Raw genomic sequence first — 23304 nt, forward strand, 5'->3', positions numbered from 1 at the left:
CATCAAGCTAACGCTACAGTAGTGGAGCAAACACAAATGGAGAGTTTATCATCTCGTTATATTAGATTGGAAAGAGTACAGAACAGCATGAACCCACTAAAATAATGACATTTCCTATTTTTGTATTTATAGAATACAACTTATTATCACTTTAAACTGACATAAAAGCATTAAATATATGTTGATATTACCTCTCACAGCTTTGTGTCTGTGAAGGTTCTCAGTCATTAGGTCATCGTAGTCAAAGGAGCTTGCAAAGAAAAGCGTCTGGACTTCTTCTTCTTTTTCAAGCAACTTAAAGAAGTCCAGACGCTTTTCTTTGCAAGCTCCTTTGACCTCTCACAGCTTTGTTTGACTCCAGATTTACAGACTATATTTATGCATCAATTGACCACAAAACTTACGCTGCTTCAATCATTCATTAGTGATTTACAACATTAGTATTAAACATAACTATTTTGGTATTTTAGGAACAGCTAGATTTATAGAAACAGGAATGAGAAATCCTCTTTTAACTACATAAAAAAAGTAATAAAAGCAAAAGCTTAAATGCAAATGTTTGGCTCACCTCACTGTTAGAGAAAAATGTCAAACTTCTGCAAAATTCTAAATATTTTATCCCTTTTATACATGGTGTAAGAAAGGGCAATAATGAACACTACTACAAAAACCCAGTTACTGCTGAGAGAGCAGCGAGCACCTCTGAATGCATATTCATCACAGCAGCTACAAAGAAAAGAAAGACAAAACAAAGTTACACAAGAGCACAACAGACAATGACACCCAAAACAACCTCCCCCCACCTCAAAAAAACAGTTGCTTCATGGTATCTTAGGAAATGTAACCTTTTACACAGATAAGATATGACTTTACGACACTTGGATAAAACTGGATAATGTCTGATGTCAGGGTTCAAGTCAGCTGATGGCTATCGCTGGGATAGATAGAGATCTTATCTCACCATTATACTGCAGGCACAGCTGAATTCACCTTCAACTTAGCCACCCTTACAGAATCCACTCATCTTTATTGCAAACGATTATTTTTAGTCCAACAGACAAAAGGCTGAAAATGTTTCCATGTAATAAACGTTAGGCTGTGTTCAGCTTCTGTTCAGACTTCATTTAAATGCAGCTGTTTTCATTGTGTCTGTACACCGCGGACACCAGAGAAATGTTCTTGTTCCTTTCAGTCTTAATCACTTGACATTTATCAGTAACACAGTAACATGTTAATGTACTAAAGTACTAAAAAGTACTTCATATTTCACATATAACCCATCTAGTGCTGGATGAACCCTGTTGAACAGAACAAAACGGAGTCATATGAGTATTTGCCTGAAAGACTCCGAGCTTGCTCTCACCCTCTAATGTTCTGCATTCATCAAAGTAACACAAGCGTTTACTTCAGCAGTGGCAGTAAGTAACCTCCAGGCAGCGTCTTGGTTCTGCGGTCACGTTAAAAGCTGCCATGCTCTGGTCTTAACACATGATGAACACGATGAAGACATACAGCACCAGCTGAGGTCGTGTCTCTTAAACTGAACTTGGTAGGTTTTTAATGCACGTTGGTGAAATAGTTTAAAATCATAAATTGTCTTTAAAGACTGTGTTTGGTGTAATTCTTGAAACGTGGAAACACTCTTAACATATCAAACTCTGTTGTCGGAGGTAAAATAAACTCAACCTACAAAAACAGTGTTTCTCCAGCTTCCTTACTTCTACATTTAGAGTCAGAGAGCAGTGTCCAAGTGTCTGTCATGTAACGCCGGGTTTATCTGCTATGACAGGTTTGAGAATATAGATGATAGAACTAAAAAGCATGCCTGGATTCCACCTGTGACATTTCACATGAGTCTCATGTATTTTGTTCAAGTAGACACTGTAGAGACAGACAGACAGAACCGAACTATTAAATCCTGGAACACAGCTTATTATTAATAAGAAAAAATCCTCCAAAAAATGTTCAATCATACCTTTAAAATCATCACGGTCCTTCGGTCCAACCTTCCCAGGAGTGACATACCAAAATTACTCCAACACTACATCAACAACTCAAGCAGGAGGTCACAGAAGAACTCAATACACTGCAGGACTCATTCCACTCAGTTAAAGTAAGAGTTCATGAGTCAACAATAACAAACAGGATGGGCAAAAATGGTGAAAACCACTGCTGCCCAAAATTGTGGGAAAACTTCTGTGGACTGACAAGACCAAATTTAACTTTCTGGTAGGTTTGTTACTTCTGGTTTAAAATTAACACAGCATTACAGAAAAAAGGAAATTACAGCAACAGTCAAACATGGTGGAGGTAGTGTGAGGACTTGATGATGAATTTTATACGCAGCCCATAAAATTCTTCTGAAATAAATTTGCTTATTTAATTATTGTGTTATAATTATAGCGTTCAGCTGTGTTGAAATCTAATGAGTGTGGAGACATTTGAATATGATTAACATCATTTATATTTAAAACTGTACAGTGAGCCCTGGTGACTCATTCAGATTTTACTGGGGCCACTTATGTTGGTTTTATCTGTTAACTCTGAAAAAGGGGCTGGTGATGATGGTGAAGGGTGGAGTAGCATAAAGGGCTTTGACCCCATCTGGGGCCATTTTATCCACATTAGGTTGTAGTCCCAGCCTTCGACGGAGGTGAGCAGCAGCTTGTTCCTGGTAGATCCTCTGAAAAGTGACTGTTCAGAGTTCTGCAGTGAGGCTGCAGAGCAGGGAGAGCTGACAATAAGACCGAGAGCAGAAAGCCAGGGGAGCAGCAAAGATTTAGACAGTGCTGTAGTTTTACCAACAATCCACTGTGCTCCAGTTTAACGTTTCCTGCTTTTGTAGTGACTTCCAGTAATATACAAGTATGACCAACAACACTCCAGGACAAAAGAGAAACTGTGTTGCACAGTGTTAGTGGATACACCCCGAATTAATGCCTTTACTTTATAAGGGATATCAGTCAGTACTTATCTGCTCATAATCACGTTTTAAACCTTTGGCATTGGATTGAGGAGTTATGACAGGGAAGGTGTGTGTGTGCATGCTTGTGTGTGAAGAGCCTGGACGCTGACAGTTAAACTGCAGCAGGTCAAATGGACTGAACTGCCAAAGGGGATTTTTCCTTTGAAGCTTCTTGTAATCTTTGCATATTTAATTAATGATTCTTTAACATTCCTGCCCTTTGGCAGCTGGGACACATTGACGTAGGGCAATTCCTTGGCGGGAGCTTGCCTGATGAATCCAGCCTATCAGCTCCACTGCACTTGTGGTTCTAGGATATTTAAAAGTAGAATGAAAGAGGGCCCAGTGGTTAAAGCTGGAGAAATCTCTGTGTGCAAGGCTGAAACTCAGACCTGGCTGCCTGTGATCTTCAGGTGTGAGTCTGTCATGGAAACGGGTTTCAGCTGGAACACAGCTGGAAAATGACATTCTTACTGCCATGTTTGGACTAAAGACGGGAGGGAGAATCTGCTTTGTTACCAGCACTCAGCCTTCATCTCTGATGGTGTGGGGCTGCATTAATGCCTATGGAATCAGCAGCTGGCACATCTGGAGAGGCCATCAATGCAGGAAGGTGTATACAGGTTTTAGAGCAACAGAGGACGTATTTTTCAGGAAAGACCTGCATATTTCAGCAGGACAATACTAAACCACATACTGCCTGCAGTCCAGACCTTTTACTGACCCCAAACATCTGATACATCATGAAATGAAAAATACAGCAAAGCAGTGAGAAACCTCTGTCAGAGAAGAAAGGGACAACAGTCCTCTCGCTAAAGCCCAGCAGCTGCTCTCCTCTGTTCCCAGATGTTTACTGGCTGCTGTTAAAAGAAGATGGGATGCCTCACAGTGGGAAACTATTTTTTATGAGTCATGTTGCTGCCATTAATATAGTGGAGTTGGGGTTGTAGGGGTTGCAACTCTGAATTGGATAAGTGGGAGAACGTGGACAGATGGAAGGACACATTTTGATAGTATATTTAAGTATGTTCACAAATGATCAGAGTTACAATGAAAAATGGAGAACAAACAAAATCACCGAGCTGCTGTGATTCATTAATTATTATTATTTTTGATTAAGAAGTGCTTCTGTGCTGTACTTTCACATTTGTATTAAATGATAGAGGATTTCTCAAACTACATTATTATGTAAAACAAATTCTTAAAAGACAGTTTGCATTTTGTCAGCCTTTTCATCATCATCATCAGCATCATCATCATCATCATCATCAGCAGCAGCAGCAGCAGCAGCAGCAGCAGCAGCAGCAGCAGCATGCTTTGGTTTGGATCTGGGAAGAAAAGAATGGGTCAGATAGCAGGATGCAGCATCAGCTTTGTTACAAACTTAACAGTGAAATATTTGCACTTTAACAGGATTTATGTTCACTGTTTTATTGCTTCAGAACATCTGCACATTCCAATCATAAGTTCAAAGTTACCCTGGTGACTGTTATGTATTTCTTTCTTTTAGGCTGGAGTATTGTCATTTCTTTACTCTCTGAAAACTTTTATTTGACCCAAAATGTTATAGAAAGAGTACTGAGAGAAACTAGGAGAGGCGTCTTGATGCACGCTCAGTCATCCAGGTAAGTAAATCCCAGAAGGTTGATCCTGTTCATCTGGACTTTTTCAGTGGGAGAAATGTCCAAGTCATCCAGGTGACTTCTTCAGTCTCAGCTGACTGCAGGTTTCCCCAAACCCAACCTTACTATTGCTTGCTTAAAGGGGAATTCTTGGGTTTCCTTTGTAATGCTTTAAAGTTTTGACCTTAATATGTGAATTGTATTTATGTATTGATTTGGCAACAAGCACAGTGATAGATGCATCCATGATTACATGATTATAGCACTTTACCTATTTGCTTTTCTCCTTAAACACCAAGTATAAGAAGTTCCCACTATAAAAATCAGAACCAGAAACCCAGCCACTGCTGATAAGCCAATGAAAGCTTGATGATGACGATTCACCTCATAATCTGCAGACAGACAGAAAAGTATGAATAGTTACGATGCAAAAGACAGAGAGACAAAGCTACACAAAGACACTCACACATATCTGAACAGGTTGGTGCTCTTATCTGAGCAGAGAAGGCAAGATTAAGGGATTTGTTTGGGAATATAAAACTTCCCCCATTCTGTAGCAACAACAGTAATGACATTTATATTTACTGACTGGGAATGACACTGCATCTGTGTTACACTGTGACACTCCATCTGTGAGGTGATAACAAAGGCTATAATTATTATGTAGATTTAGATCTCATCATCTACCTCAACTAAGAACAAGCTGCAGTGTGTTTTCTGTCATTTCAACTCAAAAATGTCAGTTGTCTTTTTATCAGTGGACATGATTTAAAGTTATCATCATCCCTTCACCTCAGACTCAATGACCCCAGCCTCTCTCAGAATGCTGTTGAAGAGCCCAAGCTGTGCGTTGAGGTGAGCCCGACTAGCTGGTGTCGCTCAACCTCACGCACTAGCCTGGGCTCCTTCTGCACCAGAGAAGTGATGTTCCATGTCCCAGTAGACTACCTCCATAGCTGCCAGGGCCTCTGCCCATGGCTGCTGTCCAACACACATTGTAGCTGCTCCCTACGGGGCCTCCTGCATTTGGTGAGCCTACAGGAGCGCAAGCCCATTTAGGTTTTTCCCTCAACCACAGTAAGGTAGTGATTCATGGAGGAGAATAAATTATCATTTAAAAACTGTAAAAATTGCATTTGTATTTACTCTGGTTCTCTTTGTTTAAAAAATAAGAAATTTGGAAGAGCAAATACTTTTCACTGCTCTGTATATTAGTCAGTTGCACTCAGTTATGTTAGCATGTAAATGGAGAGTCCTTTTCACACACTGAGGTTAATTATGGTGTTCCACAGGGTTCAGTGCTAGGACCAATTCTGTTTATATTATACATGCTTTCCTTAGGCAGCATCATTAGAAGACATAGGGCGTTTATCAATATGCGTACTTGTGCGTACTTGCGTTCTCGTGTACTCGTGATACGTCATCAGTCGGAGACCAAGTACTGTTCCAATTCAAAGTACGCATCACGCCGAGAACGCGAAAAAGTCCCGGATGTGTTCTCGATCCGCCCATTTTATCGAGCATGCATCGGTGTAGACTTGGGACAGCTATATATCCCAGAATGCATTTCGTCCAAAACTCAACAGCGGACTCCCGGCACATCGCCCCCCCCCTCCCCTCCCCGCCCACTCGCGGACTTCTCACTACTCAGGTTAAAGAAACCCCAGCAGCTGTCTATAGTATTGAGTGTCCACTAGAATAGAAATAAAAGCGTTCTAACATCTCACCTGCTTGTTTTTATTAAGGTATGTACACGTATGTACATGTACACTATTTTTATTAATAGAGGTTTCAACACTGAGGTTAACAATGATATATAAGTCACTTAGATCACTTCTAAATGTTAATGTTTGGTTTATTTCAGTGTTTTATTTGTTCCTGAGTAAACCGGTTTGGCTGTGATTAAAGTTAAGCTTCATAACATGTTACTCACAGTTAAACTAAGAGGGGACGGCAGTAAAAACTCCGGACCTGTGACATCATCACGTACGCTGGTACAAATCACGAGTCCGTGCTCGGGTACTTGAGAATTGAGAAACAGCCCACGAGTCCGTGCTCGCGTTCTCGGCGGGTACGTACTCCCGTGCGTTCTCGGCGAGTACGTACTCGCGTACTTGGGCATTGATAAACGGCCATAGCATATATTTTCACTGCTATGCTGATGACACTCAGCTCTATCTGTCCATGAAGCCAGGTAACACACACCAATTAGTTAAACTGCAGGAATGTCTTAAAGACATAAAGACCTGGATGGTCGCTAACTTTCTGCTTCTTAATTCAGATCAAACTGAGGTTATTGTACTCGGCCCTGAAAATCTTAGAAATATGGTATCTAACCAGATTCTTACTCTGGATGGGATTACCTTGGCCTCCAGTAACACTGTGAGGAACCTTGGAGTCATTTTTGACCAGGACATGTCCTTCAACGCACATATTAAACAAATATGTAAGACTGCTTTCTTCCATTTGTGCAACATCTCTAAAGTTAGAAATATCCTGTCTCAGAGTGATGCTGAAAAACTAGTTCATGCATTTATTACTTCCAGGCTGGACTACTGTAATTCATTATTATCAGGAAGTCCTAAAAACTCCCTGAAAAGCCTTCAGTTAATCCAAAATGCTGCAGCAAGAGTCCTGACAGGGACTAGAAACAGAGAGCAGATTTCTCCTGTATTGGCTTCCCTTCATTGGCTTCCTGTTAAATCCAGAATTCAAAATCCTGCTCCTCACATACAAGGTCTTAAATAATCAGGCCCCATCTTATCTTAATGACCTTGTAGTACCATATCACCCTATTAGAGCACTTCGCTCTCACACTGCAGGCTTACTTGTTGTTCCTAGAGTATTTAAAAGTAGAATGGGAGGCAGAGCCTTCAGTTTTCAGGCCCCTCTTCTGTGGAACCAGCTTCCAGTTTGGATTCAGGAGACAGACACTATCTCTACTTTTAAGATTAGGCTTCAAACTTTCCTTTTTGCTAAAGCATATAGTTAGGGCTGGACCAGGTGACCCTGAATCCTCCCTTAGTTATGCTGCAATAGGTGTAGGCTGCTGGGGGATTCCCATGATGCACTGGGTATTTCTTCTTCAGTCACCTTTCTCAATCACTATGTGTTTATACACCTGTCTGCACTAAATTATTAGTGATTCTCTTCAGTGTATCTTTGTCCTGTCTTCCTCACCTAACCTCAATGGGTCATAGCAGATAGCCCCGCCTGTCCCTGAGCCTGGTAATGCTGGAGGTTTCTTCCTGTTAAAAGTTCTTCCTTCCCACTGTCGCCAAAGCACTTGCTCATACCCACATAGCAAAATTGGTATGGCCCACACAATGTGCTTACAAATGGCCCACATACCGCAAAGAATGACGGCTCTTTGGTGGCTCAGATCAGGTTTGCCAGAGGTGGCCCACACATGGGCCAGCACAAGGCCAGTTGCAGACACACTGCTGGCCCTGTGCTGGCCCAGAACAGTTTCAGCTCTGGCCCCAGATGTCAGCCTAATGTGTACCTTAATCAAGCCATGTAATAACAACATGTGCCGGAGCATAATAGTGCAAAAGCAACATGACTAAACTCTGTTCAGACAGTGAATGGACTGATTCTTATGTAGCACTTTTCTACTCTCCCAGATTACTCTAAGTACTCTATACAACATGCCACATTCACCCACTTTCTCTAAACTGAGTGCTTCCTAACTACATTCACACTCTTCACATGCAGACTGGAGGAGCCAGGGATCAAAACACTAACCTTCCGATCAGTAGGTGACCTGCTCTACCTCCTGAGCTACAGCCACTCAGTGGCAAACATAAGTAAACCCTCACTAGGTTTTGGATGAAGTGTACACTCACAAACCTGTCAAACCTGCATTTGAAACGTTGGCTACCATAGCAGTATAGTATTACAACATGGCAAGGGAGTGTGAACCTTAAGGTGTGAAACAGCTGTGTACTGCCTTTTGTTCCTGGAGAAGGTATTTAACTGAGAGCCATGCTAGGCTCAGGGAGAGACTCTGCTGACCGTCTGCCCCCGTGATCATGCAGGCTCTCCACCAAGGTGTCGCAGATAAATACAACAAAATAAAACTAGTACCGGTACCGAAAAAAGAAGATTTATTCATAACACACGTGAAAAGACCCAGGAAAACTGTGTTAACGATAAAAACGATAACAAAATAACGCTGAAAACCGATAAAAACCCTGAAAACCATACATTTCACACTCGAGCCTTAACTCTCGCGGCCCGGTACCAAACGACTCACGGACCGGTACCGGTCCGAGGCCCGGGGGTTGGGGACCGCTGCTCTACACCTAAAATCACCTACACCAACAAGCAGTCATAGCTAGGGATTGGGATTGGTCCCAGTAGTTTGATGCTGTGTAAGTCAGTCCAGTTACCATTTAAAAATGGGGTTTTATCTTTTATCTCTATAGCACAAAATTTGCCAGTGCTGTTGTTACCTTCTGTGTTTTTCTTGGGGAGCAGCATTTGCTTGGTATTGTCGAGGTGTCCATCATTGATCTCTGGGTTTACTCCTAGTAAATGGCACATGAGTGGGTACACATTAACAGTCTCAAAGGGCCCAACCACTAAATCCTTCTGGAAATCAGGCCCAACTGCCCTGAAGAAAGGCTTCATGTCCATCACTTGATTGTCAAAGCCATGCTCTCCTTTGTTGAACTGCACAGGGAAGAACTAGAAGTTGAGAGAAAACAGAAATCATGAGTTGCGGAAAAGGGTAAGTATTTGTAACTATACATTTGATCATTTTTGTTTCCCTGAGTTATGATTTGAAGCTTTTGCAAACACTTCCACCCTGAAGTTTTACTCAGTAGGATCGAGTGATGGGATTTCCGGCTCTTTTAAGAGAACCATCTCTTTCGGCTCGGCTCACTAAAAAGAACCGGCTCTTCAGGTAGTTTTTTTGCTTTAATTAATTTATTATTAACAACAACATAAAATTATGCACAAAAGGAATTGCTAATGTAAAAAAAAGTGGTTTTATTTATATATGTTTATATATAAATATATGCAGTGGGCCCTAGAGACAAAGCACGTACAAACTCCAAAACACATTTCTAGCATTAACTGAACTTCCCAAACAGAGCTACCTAGATCACTTAAATTACACAATTGAAAGCATATGTGTATTGTTTGTGCATTTATACACAAGCACTCATATATATTCAAATAATTAAAAAAAATGTTCATTTGCCTGTTACTACCACACAACAAATCCGGTCGTTGGTACTTGCTGGCTTGTGTAGCCACTAGGTAACAAAAGCTCAACACTGGGCCTAGCATCCTGGAGCACTTCTGTTGTGTTTTGTACGTGTTTTGGAGTTTTTATGTGTTTTGAAGTTTGTACGTGCTTTGTCTCTAGGGGCCACTGTAAATATTAGGGGTGCAACGATACACAAAATTCACGGTTCGGTTCGGTTCGATACTTTGGTGTCGCGGTTCGATATTTTTTCGATACAAAAAAAATGTTCATGCCTTTTTAATTTTTCATTTATTAAAATTATAAATTTATATTTTAACTCAAAAGTACAGTTTTTAAATTTAACGTTGCTGAAACAACAAAGTAATAAAAAATAAATCTATGTGATCGAGAAATCACTCATCTTTGGAAAAGAGAGTTTATTACAGAGAAATGGCTCTTTCCAAAATAAAAGCTATACTATAGCTTCTTCTGGGGTATACTCTCAGCAGCATATTAAACATATCAGGTCCCCATAAGGAGAATCATGTGCTAACGGCTGTCTAAATGACTCGGGTAAAGTTTGTAGCATGCGTGCTTGTTGTTTTTGTCTGCTTCCACTTGTCTTTGCACTAGGATGATGTCGGAGTAAATGTGCAGTCATATTCGTTGTGTTCCCACTAGTGCTGTCAGCATTAATCTGAAATGACGTTAACGCCACTACACGGCAAATCTCCGTTAACGAGCTACCGCAGATCGCCCCGTGCGTGGGGCTGGACGGCATCAACACGTTAACTGCGCTAACGCACTAGTTCCCACCAATGTAATTGAGCATTGCGTGGCACATCCGACATACTGTTTTACTTTTGTCCATGACGCGCTTACCATCAGGGTCATACGTCACATGAAGACCAAAATAGTTCCAAACGCCAGATCTGAATGAGGGTGGGGGAGGTTCAATTTGCCATGTTGCAACGAGCTTAACTTCTGTCTTGCTAGCTTGCGCTGCGCTCAGTGGATCTGTGCTCGACAGTGCAGCCTAGGCGGAGTAGTCGAACGCAGATTCACTGAGCGGTCAACACAGACAGCATCGTCAGAAGAAAAGTTGATAAAATAAATTAAAAATTTTGTATTGTTCGATACATATGCGTACCGAACCGAAAGCACTGTATCGAACGGTTCAATATCGATACGAGTATTGTTGCACCCCTAGTAAATATACGTTTATTTATTCACTCCACATAAAATGTAATAAATAAATCATATAATACAAAAAACAACTATTTACATTTCAACTTTTAACTATTTAAATTTTCAGCTTTTTCGTTTTAAACACATTTAAAGTGAAACAACACAAAACACTGCAAACCACAACACAATTAAATATAAATTAAAATGTGAAAATAAAAAGAAGATGCACATTCTCTGTCATATGGGCCTGAAAATAGTTGTGGATGATTACTATACCTTTCTAATGTGACCTTGTTGTCCCTGGCTCTCTCTCTCTCTCCCTCCCGCTCTGTTCCTGTGCTACTGCCAGTGTAACTACCGCCCCTCCCCCCTCTGCCCAGCGCAAAGCACAAGGCTCGCGTGCGGAGTGAAGCGGAAAAAAAGTGCGAGAGAGAGGGTGAGAGAAGGAAAAAAAAAACCACGGCTCCCAACAAGGAGCCGGCTCGCGTTGTTCACTTCAAAGATCCGGCTCTAAGAGCCGTTTCATTCGCAACCGACACATCACTAGTAGGATCACACCATGCTGTGCAAAAGGGTAGTTGATGTTATCCTCAAGGTTTCAGAGATACTAAGAGCATAGCAGGAGTTTACCTCTTATTATCCACTAAGTCTTGGGTGATCTGACTAGGGACAGTGTTGGGTTGTAGCCACATGCTAAAGAGTCACATTTTCAGAAAGTAGACATTACATTTCAAAGTGCCACACATTTTAGCATTACAATGTCTCTGTTTAAAGCCTTTCTAGAAAATCTTTAAGTTATGGTGTTCCAATGGGTGAAAGATATGTAAAAAGGGATGGGCATGCATTCTCTCACCCCATTGATTACGTATCCAGGATCAGCAAAAAGGATGATGGGAAGGAGTCGAGCATGTTTACTATAGTGCAGCCACACTGGCATCTCTTCCTTTTTATACACATGAAGATGTGGGTGACTTCCTTTGAGGGCACTGTAGACCTTCTCAAGCATCCCATCCTTAGGAAGCAGCATCCCAGCAGGTCCATAGTCCACAAGATGGAACTGGATATCACTGAAGTTGAAACCAGGAATCTTATAGAGGATGATCTCTTCAACCTGTGCACCTCGTAGAACAGTAGTCATCCCATGGTCAGCGGTGATAATAACGTTGAGTTGGTCAGTAAGGCCATGATCTTGGATTTTATCCCTGATGTAGCCCACAGTACGATCCACTTGTTGAACCATTTCCCGGCGTTCTGGGGAATCTGGTCCATATCGGTGCCCAGTCCCATCTGGTTCTCCAAAATACAAAGAGACAAAGTCCAGGTCCTGTTGGTGAAACCACTCTCCAATCACTTTGTCGATGTTCAACCTCCACTCTGTTTCATTAGAATAATCATATAAACGTGGTTCCACTTCCCTCACCCTGACAGTCTCCCCTTTGTAGGTGGCTGCTGTGCCAGGGAAATGTAGAGATCCTGCTTTGAGACCCTGGAAGGAGATGTAGGAGACGAGGATTAAACTACATTAAAACAAGGGAAACGAGTGTAATCCTGCACATAATTCAACAGCTACATGACACAGGAACTTTAAATCATTGAGGTAAGCTACAGACAAATCTAAAGAACCTGTCTCTGTGCTGTTATCCAGATGGGTAAGCTGCCGTTGTCCCAGTATGAATCAACAAACTGAGTCATGTAGTACCCCTTCTTCTCCTGAGTTGTAGTGTTGAACCACATGTTATGGATTACTCCGTGATTCTCAACATAGCGTCCTGACGGACAGAAGAAACAAACACTAATGAGGAACATTAAGAGAACGTAAGGGAAAATGTTAAAAGTCCTTCGGTAATATACCATATTTTTCGGACCATAAGGCGCACCAGATTATAAGACGCATTAACCGCTAACATCAAAATGTGATCCTTTGTGTTTGTTCTCAGATTTATGTACAGACACTTCTGAAAGGATGGTTTTGTAGCAGATGTAGATCACGTTGGCTTCATCTTTTTAAAAGACTATTCCTATTTGTATTTGTTTGAATTCTGTTTCTATAAGTCAGTCTGCCACTGTGAGCAGGGACGACTGTGGCTCAGCTGAAGAAGCTCGTTAGAAATAAAGGTGCATCTACCATCACATCCACTACAGTGGACAGTTGGTCAGACCTGAGCTAAATCTACATCTCTTTGTACTAGCAGGAGGTTTGTTGTGTACCTGTGGTCCAGCCACTGCTCAATACCAGACACAGAGACTTTAGTAACATCTGAACAACAACCACAGTCGTATTTAGAAAAATGAAGCACAAATTATGAAAGGAAACATGTGCACAACTTTTACTCCTCAGTATCCAGGAGAAAGTATAAAGTATACTTCAAACCAATGGTGTGAAATTTATTAATGCACTAGATGAAACAAGTAGGGATAGTTTATAGTGAAACAACATTGCTTTAATAATACTGCGATATAACTATTATTTATTAGATTAATTCTTAATCAGACATCAGTGATGTCTGTATAAATCAAATGAATTCACAGTGATCTTTCTCAGAGAGAAAGAACCAGTCAGGCATATTTGATTATTTTTTATTGATAAAGCTGCGCATAGTCTTCTAGTTCTTCTTTATCCCAGCTGTCTTAGGGCGAGAGGCGGTGTACACCTTGGGCAGGTCACCAGCCTGTGGCAGGGCGAACACATAGAGACAACCATTCATATCTATGGGCAATTTAGAGTTCCCAATTAAGCTAACCTCACTAACTGCATATCTTTGGACTTTGGGAGGAAGCCGGAGTACTCAGAGAGAACCCACATGAACAGTGCTAACCACCATGCAGCCCTAAGTGAATAACTAATACCTCTCTAATATCACTCTCTTTTTCAATTCAATTTTATTTACATAGTTTCAAATCACATCAAGAGTCGCCTCCACGCTTGATCTCAGCGCGCCTCATCAGACAGCTGCAGCTTAATGTTGGTCTAATCGAGCACTGGTTTGTACACGTTCATGGACAATTCTGTCTTTGTACCAGTAAGGTTCAACAACTTATCTAAGCTCCCTAGAATACAATATTATCCAGACGTTAAGACTTTTTAAATACCTGTGAGCAAAGTGAAGTGCGTGGGGTTGGTAATGGTGATGAAGGGCGGTGTGACGTATTGTGCCTTCACCCCATCCTTAGCCATCTTATCCAGGTTAGGGGTGTCCACATCTTGGTCATAGTTCCAGCGGAAACCATCAAAGGAGATGAGCAGCAGCTTGTTCCTGGTGGGCTGAGCTCTTCTAGTGTCCCGCAGTGGGACAGCAGCACAGGAAAGGCTGCCTACGAGGCAGAAGGCAGTCAGGCAAAGCAGCAGCATCACAAAGGATCTCAGGCTACACTGAGCTGTGTCAGCATACCTGCTTCTCTACTCTCAGTATTGCTGTTTCCAGCGTTGACACCTATGTTACTGCTGTTACATAAGTATCACATGTCATCTGATCTGACAAGATGCTCTCTCTTATCAACCCATAAAAAACTGAAATCTAAACTCATATCATTTGATCATGAGTTATAGGTTAATCCACTGTTATTGCCTTTCAATTACTTTATCTGGGAAGGAAGAACCCCTCAGATATCATGAATTGTTGGGAGATAAGGTCAAAGAGAAGACAGCAAAGAGAGATTTGTATCTTTCAAAATCCACACCAAGGTTGTATTTTTGATGTGTATTATGTTCAATTGTATTTTATTAACTTAATTGGTCTCAGCTAAATTGCCTCATTATTATATCACATCATAACAAAAAAGAAAGTTCATGTTCATGAGCACTACAACATCCCATAATAGAGATTGAAAATGTGACGTCATTTCCGGGTAAAACCGCAAAGGATTGTAGGTACGAGTGACAAGTGCTACTAGCGCACGCAGGCTTTCACATGAAAACAGTCACACAGTGGTAAAAAGAAACACAAAGAATGGCAAGAAGCTGTTGTATTATTAACTGCAATAGCCAGTCGCATGACAGCCACGGGAAGCTGACGGGTAAAGAGATCGGTTTTTATCAGATTCCGTCATGGAAGAGAAATCGTTCAAGCCATGTTTCCGAAGTAACAAAGAGGTGACGGATGGCCTGGATTGCAGCCATTCGAAGACCAAATATAACGTCCCAGAACACTCCAGCTCACATGTTAGTCTGCTCCAAGCATTCCCATAAAGGTGAGTCTTCTGTTGTAGTTATTACGTAATTTATCATAACATAATTGTTGATGTAGGTTACAAATAAGTCTTATATTGATTTGAATTGAATTCGTTGCACTATGCTGCTTTGTTCGCTGTGGCTTTGCGGGCTAATGTTTGTTGTGTTTTGTAGGAAAACCAGCCTACAAAATGCTGGAATGTGATCCAGACTGGGCACCCTCTATCAACCTGGGTCATACCGAGTTTAAAGCTGCTACCACAGCCAGATTTGATTGGTTAAGAGAGAGAGCGATATCAAAACAGCCACGAAAAGTCCCGCATATATGTGCCCAAGTGTTGTATTGAAGTAATCAAGTGATGAATAAATGTTTTCCAGTATGTTGTTTTGCAATGGTTATTTTATTTTTTATTTTTTGCATTTTTGATTTGTTTTTTACCGAAGCAGCTAATAAAGCACAATGGAATATAATTTTGCGTCTTTCCTGTAAGATTCTATAATAGAATGAAACAATAATGCCAGTTATAAATAAAGACAATAAATTGAATCAATTAAGAAACACTTATTTTATTTCTATTAGATCTGAAAATGTTGTGTAATACTACAACCTGAAAGGACAAATAGATTGCCTTGGCCTGTACAGGAGATAAAGGGAAAAAACAACAGCTGTGAAATGGAATCGTCCAAATCACCAAAGTAAACTGGACCTGGGCTTGTTGCAGGATCTGAAGTTACTAAACATTTTGTGAGTGTATGCACTCACACTTAGGACCATATAATAATAAATATGTGCGTGATGAAAGTTGGGCAGCACGCTAACGTTCTTACTCCACTCTGTATGCTGGTATGGGTCTGACCCTTTCACTCCTTTGATTTTTTCCTCCTACTTTTTTTGCCTTTTCGTCACGTCTGTCTTTGTACGGACCTGCCGTGTTTTCCTTCGTTTTGTACAGAACTGTTTTTGGAGCAAAAAAAATGCAGGTATGGATTAAAACTGTAGAATTAATGATTACCAGTGCTGGAAATGCTAGCGCTTGATGCAGTATTTTGATTATGCTGCCACTCGTAGCTACAATGCAATGCGCGAAAGTCACGTGGTCTGTCGATCTCTATAGGTCAACCACTCAGCCCACACAACCTCCCAGCAGGACTAGCAGGTGGCACCTCTGCTCTGTGGTAGGGTCAGACCTCTGTCACCCACAGTCTGTGTCAACCTAACAAACACTGTGTACAGGTGAAGTCCCAAATCCCCATCACCACCACCTCCACCACGACCACTCTCCCCCGTGACTATAGTATCATTTGTCTATAAATTTGTTATTATAAGTACATCTCTGCACAACATTGTATCCTTATTAACATTAACGAAAACAAAAGAAAAAGGAAAGAAATATAGATTCAATTAAAACAAAGAATAACTTTATTAACATTTTTATTTTAGTCTGTAACAGAAAATATTTAATGTGCATATAGTAGTACTGCAACTCTCTAAACTACTACAACACTTTAAGTAAATCAATTTGCCTGAAATAAAAAAAATTCTCATTTAAACTATAAACATTTTTTGACTGACTTGAACCGATTTTGATTCTGAAAAATAAAATTAGATTTAAATTGATCAGCAACGTTAACTACTCAGTAGTCTCCCACCATAGTCAAAGTGACGCCAAGCGCTGCAAATGCTTGGTCATATTTTCATCACTGGATTTAAATCCTACTAGTATTAATGGTAGAGGCCAGCAGGGGCGGATCTACGGTGGTGGCACGGGGCAGTATTCGCCACCCTGGTCGATGCTTTGAGGAGGTCCAGCTACAGTTAACATTGGATATGAATTATAAAACTGAATATATTGCATAACGTTACCTCTGGTAACCCCCGGCTGGTAAAGACCTCTGGAGAATCACCAGCCTGCTGCTCCAACATCAATGCTTTGCTCCTCCAACCTTTCCCAGCCCTCTGGCGCTCCCTGCTGCATATGAATTGTACCAGTCAAACCCTGGCTGCAGTAGCAGCAGGTGTGTGTGCATTTGCATGTTTACAGGTTGAGTGTGTGTTGGGATGTTCTCCACACATTTCAAAGCTCCCAAGACTTTTATTAGAAAAGCAAAGGGTTGCCGCTATAAAAATGATGGTCTTACCAAAAATAAATTATTTATTCTCAATGATCCCAACTAAACCACCACAAGATTGGTTCAGATCTTACTTAGACTTAGACTTAGATCCTCCCATGCTTTATGTGGCATATCGGGCGGCAAACGAACGCCACCAGGCTCGATCTTGTGCCCGGGTTTCAGCTTCTTCCAACGATATATTCGATGTCTTTAGGTCTTGATGGAATGACCTTCGCCAGGTGTTGCGGGGACGTCCTCGTGGTCTTTTAACGCCCAGGGGTTGCCAGCGCATCGCTGCTTTTGGAATCTGTGTATCATACATGCGGAGGATGTGGCCGGCCAGCCGGAGCCTTTTGCGTGCAACGATGTTGTGAAGTTTGACTGTGCCACTCCTTCGCAGGATCTCCTCATTGGTGATGTGGTCGGTGTAGCGGATCCTCAGAATCCGGCAAAGACATCGCTGCTGAAAGACGTCTGGAAGACGTTGGTTCAGATCTCTAGATTCATATATGTCCAAATTCCTTTGGAAAAATAAGCCCCCACGTATAAGCTTAAAAACACTACAAAAGACCAAGGATAAAGGAGGATTAGAACTACCTAACTTTCAGCACTACTTCTTAGCCAACAGGCTTCAGTTTATCTCAGGATGGCTAAAACATACCCTCTTAGATGAACCTTGGCTAGATGTAGAACAAGCACTTTGCAATAATCTAGAGATTTCAGATCTACCATTTATCAGCTCAAACATCCAACGACATGAATGCTTCAAAAGCGTCAACATCAGCTCTTCTCTGACAGCATGGTGGGAGTTTCTGAAGTTGACGGAGTCTTCATTAATCCCATGCAAACGTACACCTATCTGGAACAACCCTGACATATTACAAAACAATAATATGATAAACTTTTCAGATTGGAGTGGTAAAGGAATCAAATATTTAGAACATATACTAGAAGGAACAGAATTTATTTCATTTGACAGACTAGTTACACAATATGGGATCAACAAGAAAAGATTTTTAGAATATCAACAAATTAAATCCATAGTAAAAAAGAAATTTAAAGCGGGTCAAGTTGAACTACAAACACCACCAAGTGTGGTTCAATTTCTTACTCTTAAAACCCCCAAATTACTATCCAAAATATACAGAATGCTTTCTAAAACAGGTGAATCAATATCACTTCCTATTGCAAAATGGGAAGCGGATTTATCAGTTAACTTAGACCAAAACTTCTGTAATCACTATACAGGTCATCGGATGTTCAAGATGGGCTTTACGTCTACGAACAACTGCTCACACTGCCAAACCAATTCACCGGACAATTATATCCACGCTCTTTGGTTCTGTCCACCAGTTCAGAAGTTTTGGCGTGAGATATGTGAAGACTTATCAAAGTGTCTGAAATGTAACATTCCAACTTCTCCTTTAGTGTGTTTGTTGGGCAGCTTAGATAATGTCACTTCAGAAAAGAATATAGCCCATATGGTTTTCACTGCCCTATGCATAGCCAAGAAAACAGTCCTCATGAACTGGAAAAATAAAAATAATCTTAATTCTAACCAATATAGAAATTATCTATTAGATTACATTAGTCTTGATACAGCCTCTGCCACCACATCAGATCAATTGCTCTGGGCTCCTTTGATCAGCTCCATCACCTAGTGGGGGTGGGGGGTCATAGTTTGATCCCACCTTCACTGTTGTGATTGGTGTGGGGGTAGGGACAGGCTTAGGGCGTCGGGGGGTTCCCCAGGAGCATCTTCCTTGGGGGGCTCAACCTGGGGTAGCGGTCATGGCCAATTAAGGGCTCTGTTGGCTCTTAGGTGACGGTTTTCTCGTGGCTGCGTGCAGCGGGGCTAGGGGAGGGTCTGTGCTGACGGACGTGGGTTACTGACCTGGTAGCCTGGCTGCCCCTGGGTGGGTCCGGGACGGGCGTGAGGTTCTGGGGGCGCTCCGTCTCTGGGCTGGGGCCCTGGCCGGGCCTCGGGGGCTCGGGTCCTGGTTGGTGTGTTGCCGGGGTTGTGGGCGGGTGGGTGTATGGGGGCCCAGCCCTGGCGCAGGGTGCCGCCAGTGCATCGAGCCACCTGGGGGGCTCTTCAACTGGTGGGGGAGGTTGTTACATCTTGCAGGAGCTTTCCTCTCTTCAGAAATTCTCTCTGCAGGAGGGGGAGATACAGGAGAGGTGGAGGAAGATCTCAGCCTGGGCGTCTATTGTCTTGTGTAGTCTGGAAGATGAGTGGATGATGGGGTGGGTGCAGTTTTCTCTGTGGTGGGGTCGGGTGGGCTGTCCCGGGCTCTGTGGGGCCGGGCGGCACTGCTGCACTGGGCCCCGGTCTGGATGGGCCTGGGCCCCCTTTCCCTGACGGGTTGCAGAGTATGGGGGTGCCTACTGGGGTCAGCGGGGGAGCTGGCCCCAGGGAGGGGTCACTTGCCCCTCCCTTCCTTCCCTCCCCATCTCCAGCTGCCTCCCTCTTCCCGCTCCACCACAATCACCCACACATGCAGGGCCTTGGGGTAGGGGTGTGTCACCAGGGTGCAGAGGAGGCATCCCCCCCCTCTGTCCCCTTCTGGCTGCCTGTGCCTCAATTTTATCTCACAACTTAGACATTCACATTACTCACACTCTCATTACACATACATATAGGATCTTGGGGGTGGGCACGCTACACGGAATCCAAATTACCATCAGGGTGTACACCTCACCCCTGGCGTCGTTGCCCACCTCTCAATTTTAAATACACGTAGACATTGAGGGCTAGCAGGAGGGGCTATGCGCTTACCTGCTGCTCTCTGGCAGGTAGCTCCATGCCCTCCTGGGTTTTAAATGCACCTTAGAACACATATACATCAACACTACATATGAGCGGGTGGAGGGAGGTTTGGAGTCTTCTCACACCCCCGGTCTCTGCGGCTTGCTGGAGCGGGGGGGCTAGGAGGAGTTGGCCGTCCGACTCGGGTCTGGAATGTGGGGCCTCCCTGCTGCTGCGGAGTCGGGGCAGTCTGCTTCTCCCCACCGCAGGGAAAAGGGTAACACCACCTGGGTCTGGGTGCAGTTTCCCCCTCCAGGGGCAAGGGTACCTAGACCCGGTTCTTAGAGTACGCTTGGGGAGTGTGATTGTGTGTACAGTGTCTCTTTATGTCTGTCTCCACGTTGGTTGAGTGTGGAGTAATTGCTTACGAGAGCATGAGGGTGGGAATGGATGTTTGTATCTGTGTGTGCCTGTATGTCTGTGTCTATATGTCAGGTTGGGTATCAGACGCCACCTCTCTGGGGACATCTCAGGCCCTCCAAGGTTTGGAGGCCTATCTCCCCCCACCACTCCCCCTGCCGGTGGCGGACGCCCTCAGACATTGGTGCGTTGGTGGTTCTTTGTGTCCGGGGATGGGCGCCCAGGTACACACCGGCTCACTCCTTGGTGGCTGCTTATCGGGGCCTGGAGCCTGGGGCTCGCTTGGGCCACTTCAGGGATGGGGTGCCCTCGGCCTCTGGGCCTGGGGCTCGGTCACTCAGGCACAGCTGGCTGCCGGCGGAGCTCACGGGCACGTCACTGCAACCCCCCCTGGCTCCTGCTCCGCTGAGTGACCCCTCATCTGGGACTCTCCTCAGCTCTTTCTGGGATAGTGGCGTGGCTGCCCCTCTGTTGGTCTTCCTTGGTCTCTTGTGTTCTGGGGGCCTCTGGATGTCTGGAGCCTGGATCTCCTCCATACCTGCTTCATGCCCTGGAGGACGGGGCTGTGGCCCCTCACACTCTCTAGCAGATCATTACATGAAGTAACCTTTTAAAAAGCGCGTTCATGCTCACAGGTGTACACACGGGTGATCACACACACAAACTACACCCTTTTTGGCTCCTACCTCAAAGCACACTGTGCGCTGTCGATCTTACGTGCTGCACAATAATGTTTAATATTAAGTATTTAGTGTTATATTCCCATATATCATTGTGATGTTGTTTATTCTATTACTCTCGTTTTCTTCTGCTTGTTTTCTTTTTTCTTTCTCAACAGGTGATCCAGGTGATCGATATATGTATTTTCTGTCTACTTATTCTGTTGGTTTTTGTTTTTTGCCCTTTTTCCCCGTCCCTCTTCTCAGCTGTTTTTCTTTCCCTCTTTCTTTCTCCCCTTTCTTTTCCCCAGTCAAGTCTGTCCCGTATTCAGCAAGTGAAAATAAAATAAACAATAAAAACAAAGGTGAATCAAATAGATCAATACGGCAAGGCTGGGATGGTCCATTTGGTGAAGTAAATCCGTTGGGCATCTTTCTTCGCCTTTAGACAATAATTCTGATGCAAAAGAGCCAAACGGGACAGGCGAAAAAAAAAAAAGAAAGAAGAGAAAACGACAGCATGCTGCCAGCATTTCTCCTGCTTTGGAAGCCATGAGAAGTTTAATGACTCACAATTAAGACCCAGCTCGTTAGACGATGATACTGAGGAGGACAATGTGGATCAGAATTTAAAAGAGAGGAGTATGTACTGCTGATGTTTCTGCATATAGTTTTATGGCATTAATAAATGTGTTTATGTGTGTTATTAATCTATCATTTATGTGCATGTGTGTGTGCGTGTGTGAGTGTACGGGTTCTTACTATCTTGGTGGGGACCAAAATCTGACATTTACTATACTGGTGGGGACCAACAGCCCTCATGGGGACCAAAATCCAGGTCCTCATGGGGTTGAAGGCATTTTTGAGACTCAAAATGTGGTTTTAGTGTCAGGGTTACAATTAGGTTATGGTTAGGTTTAGGGTCAGGGTTAGGCATTCATTATTTATGGTTAGAGCTAGGGAAAGCATTATGTCAATGGGATGTCCCCACGAAGATAGCAAACCAGACATGTGTGTGTGTGTGTGTGTGTGTTTACGTGCATGTGTGTACGGGTTCGTACTATCCTGGTGGGGACCAAAATCTGACTTTTACTATCCTGGTGGGGACTTTCTGCACCGTGGGGACCAAAATCCAGGTCCCCTTGGGGTTGAAAGCAATTTTCACACTCAAAATGCGGTTTTACTGTCAGGGTTACAATTAGGTTATGGTTAGGTTTAGGGTAAGGGTTAGGGTTAGGCATTCATTTTTAATGGTTAGGGTTAGGGTAAGGGGCTAGGGAAAGCATTATGTCAATGGGATGTCCCCACGAGGATAGCAAACCAGACATGTGTGTGTGTGTGCGTGCGTGTGTGTGTGTGCGCGCGTGTGTGTGTGTGCTGCAGTGGATGTAGATAAGTCTTTTTAGAGCTGCAGGGGAATGGGCTGTGGTTGGCTGGCCTGACTGCATGCTGCTCTGTGGAAAAGAATGACTTTTTAAATTACCCATACATCACTGTCAGCACAGCGCAGGATAGGGTGACAGTACTGCCAACACACACGCACATAAACACACATAACACACACACACACACACATGCACACACACACACACACACATGCACATAAACACACATAACACACACACACATATGCACATAAACACACACACACACACATGGACATAAACACACATGAACACACACACACAAACACACACACACACACACACACACAGGGACATACTCACATGCACATAAACACACACACACACACATGGACATAAACACACATGAACACACACACACACACACACAGGGACACACACCTTCCTTTTTTCTCAACAAGCTAAATTGCATTTTTAGCAGCATGCAAACACACACACACACACACACACACATGCACATAAACACACACACACACACACACGCACACACATGCACACACACACACACACATGCACATAAACACACATAACACACACACACACATGCACATAAACACACACACGCACATGGACATAAACACACATGAACAGACACACACACACACACACACAGGGACACACACACATGCACATAAACACACACACACACACATGGACATAGACACACATGAACACACACACACACACACACACACACACAGGGACACACACCTTCCTTTTTTCTCAACAAGCTAAATTGCATTTTTAGCAGCATGCAAACACACACACACACACACACACATGCACATAAACACACA

The 23304-nt window shown here is 43.0% G+C and overlaps 1 protein-coding gene across 1 annotated transcript in view; it reads right to left on the reverse strand.

Moving 5' to 3' along the window:
* Positions 1–4166: 4166 nt before the first annotated feature.
* Positions 4167–23304, reverse strand: part of LOC134633016 (ectonucleotide pyrophosphatase/phosphodiesterase family member 7-like) — a 25992-nt gene continuing 6854 nt past the window's right edge. The window contains exons 2-9 of the mRNA XM_065471584.1: positions 17486–17776; positions 14365–14417; positions 14066–14287; positions 12599–12744; positions 11829–12461; positions 9045–9279; positions 4859–4979; positions 4167–4293 (exon numbers count right to left, since the gene is read on the reverse strand). Coding sequence (XP_065327656.1) covers positions 4167–4293; positions 4859–4979; positions 9045–9279; positions 11829–12461; positions 12599–12744; positions 14066–14287; positions 14365–14417; positions 17486–17776 — 1828 coding nt within the window. The remainder of the gene's footprint in view (positions 4294–4858; positions 4980–9044; positions 9280–11828; positions 12462–12598; positions 12745–14065; positions 14288–14364; positions 14418–17485; positions 17777–23304) is intronic.

The sequence above is a fragment of the Pelmatolapia mariae genome, linkage group LG8 (assembly GCF_036321145.2).
Source record: "Pelmatolapia mariae isolate MD_Pm_ZW linkage group LG8, Pm_UMD_F_2, whole genome shotgun sequence".
Lineage (NCBI taxonomy): Eukaryota > Metazoa > Chordata > Actinopteri > Cichliformes > Cichlidae > Pelmatolapia > Pelmatolapia mariae.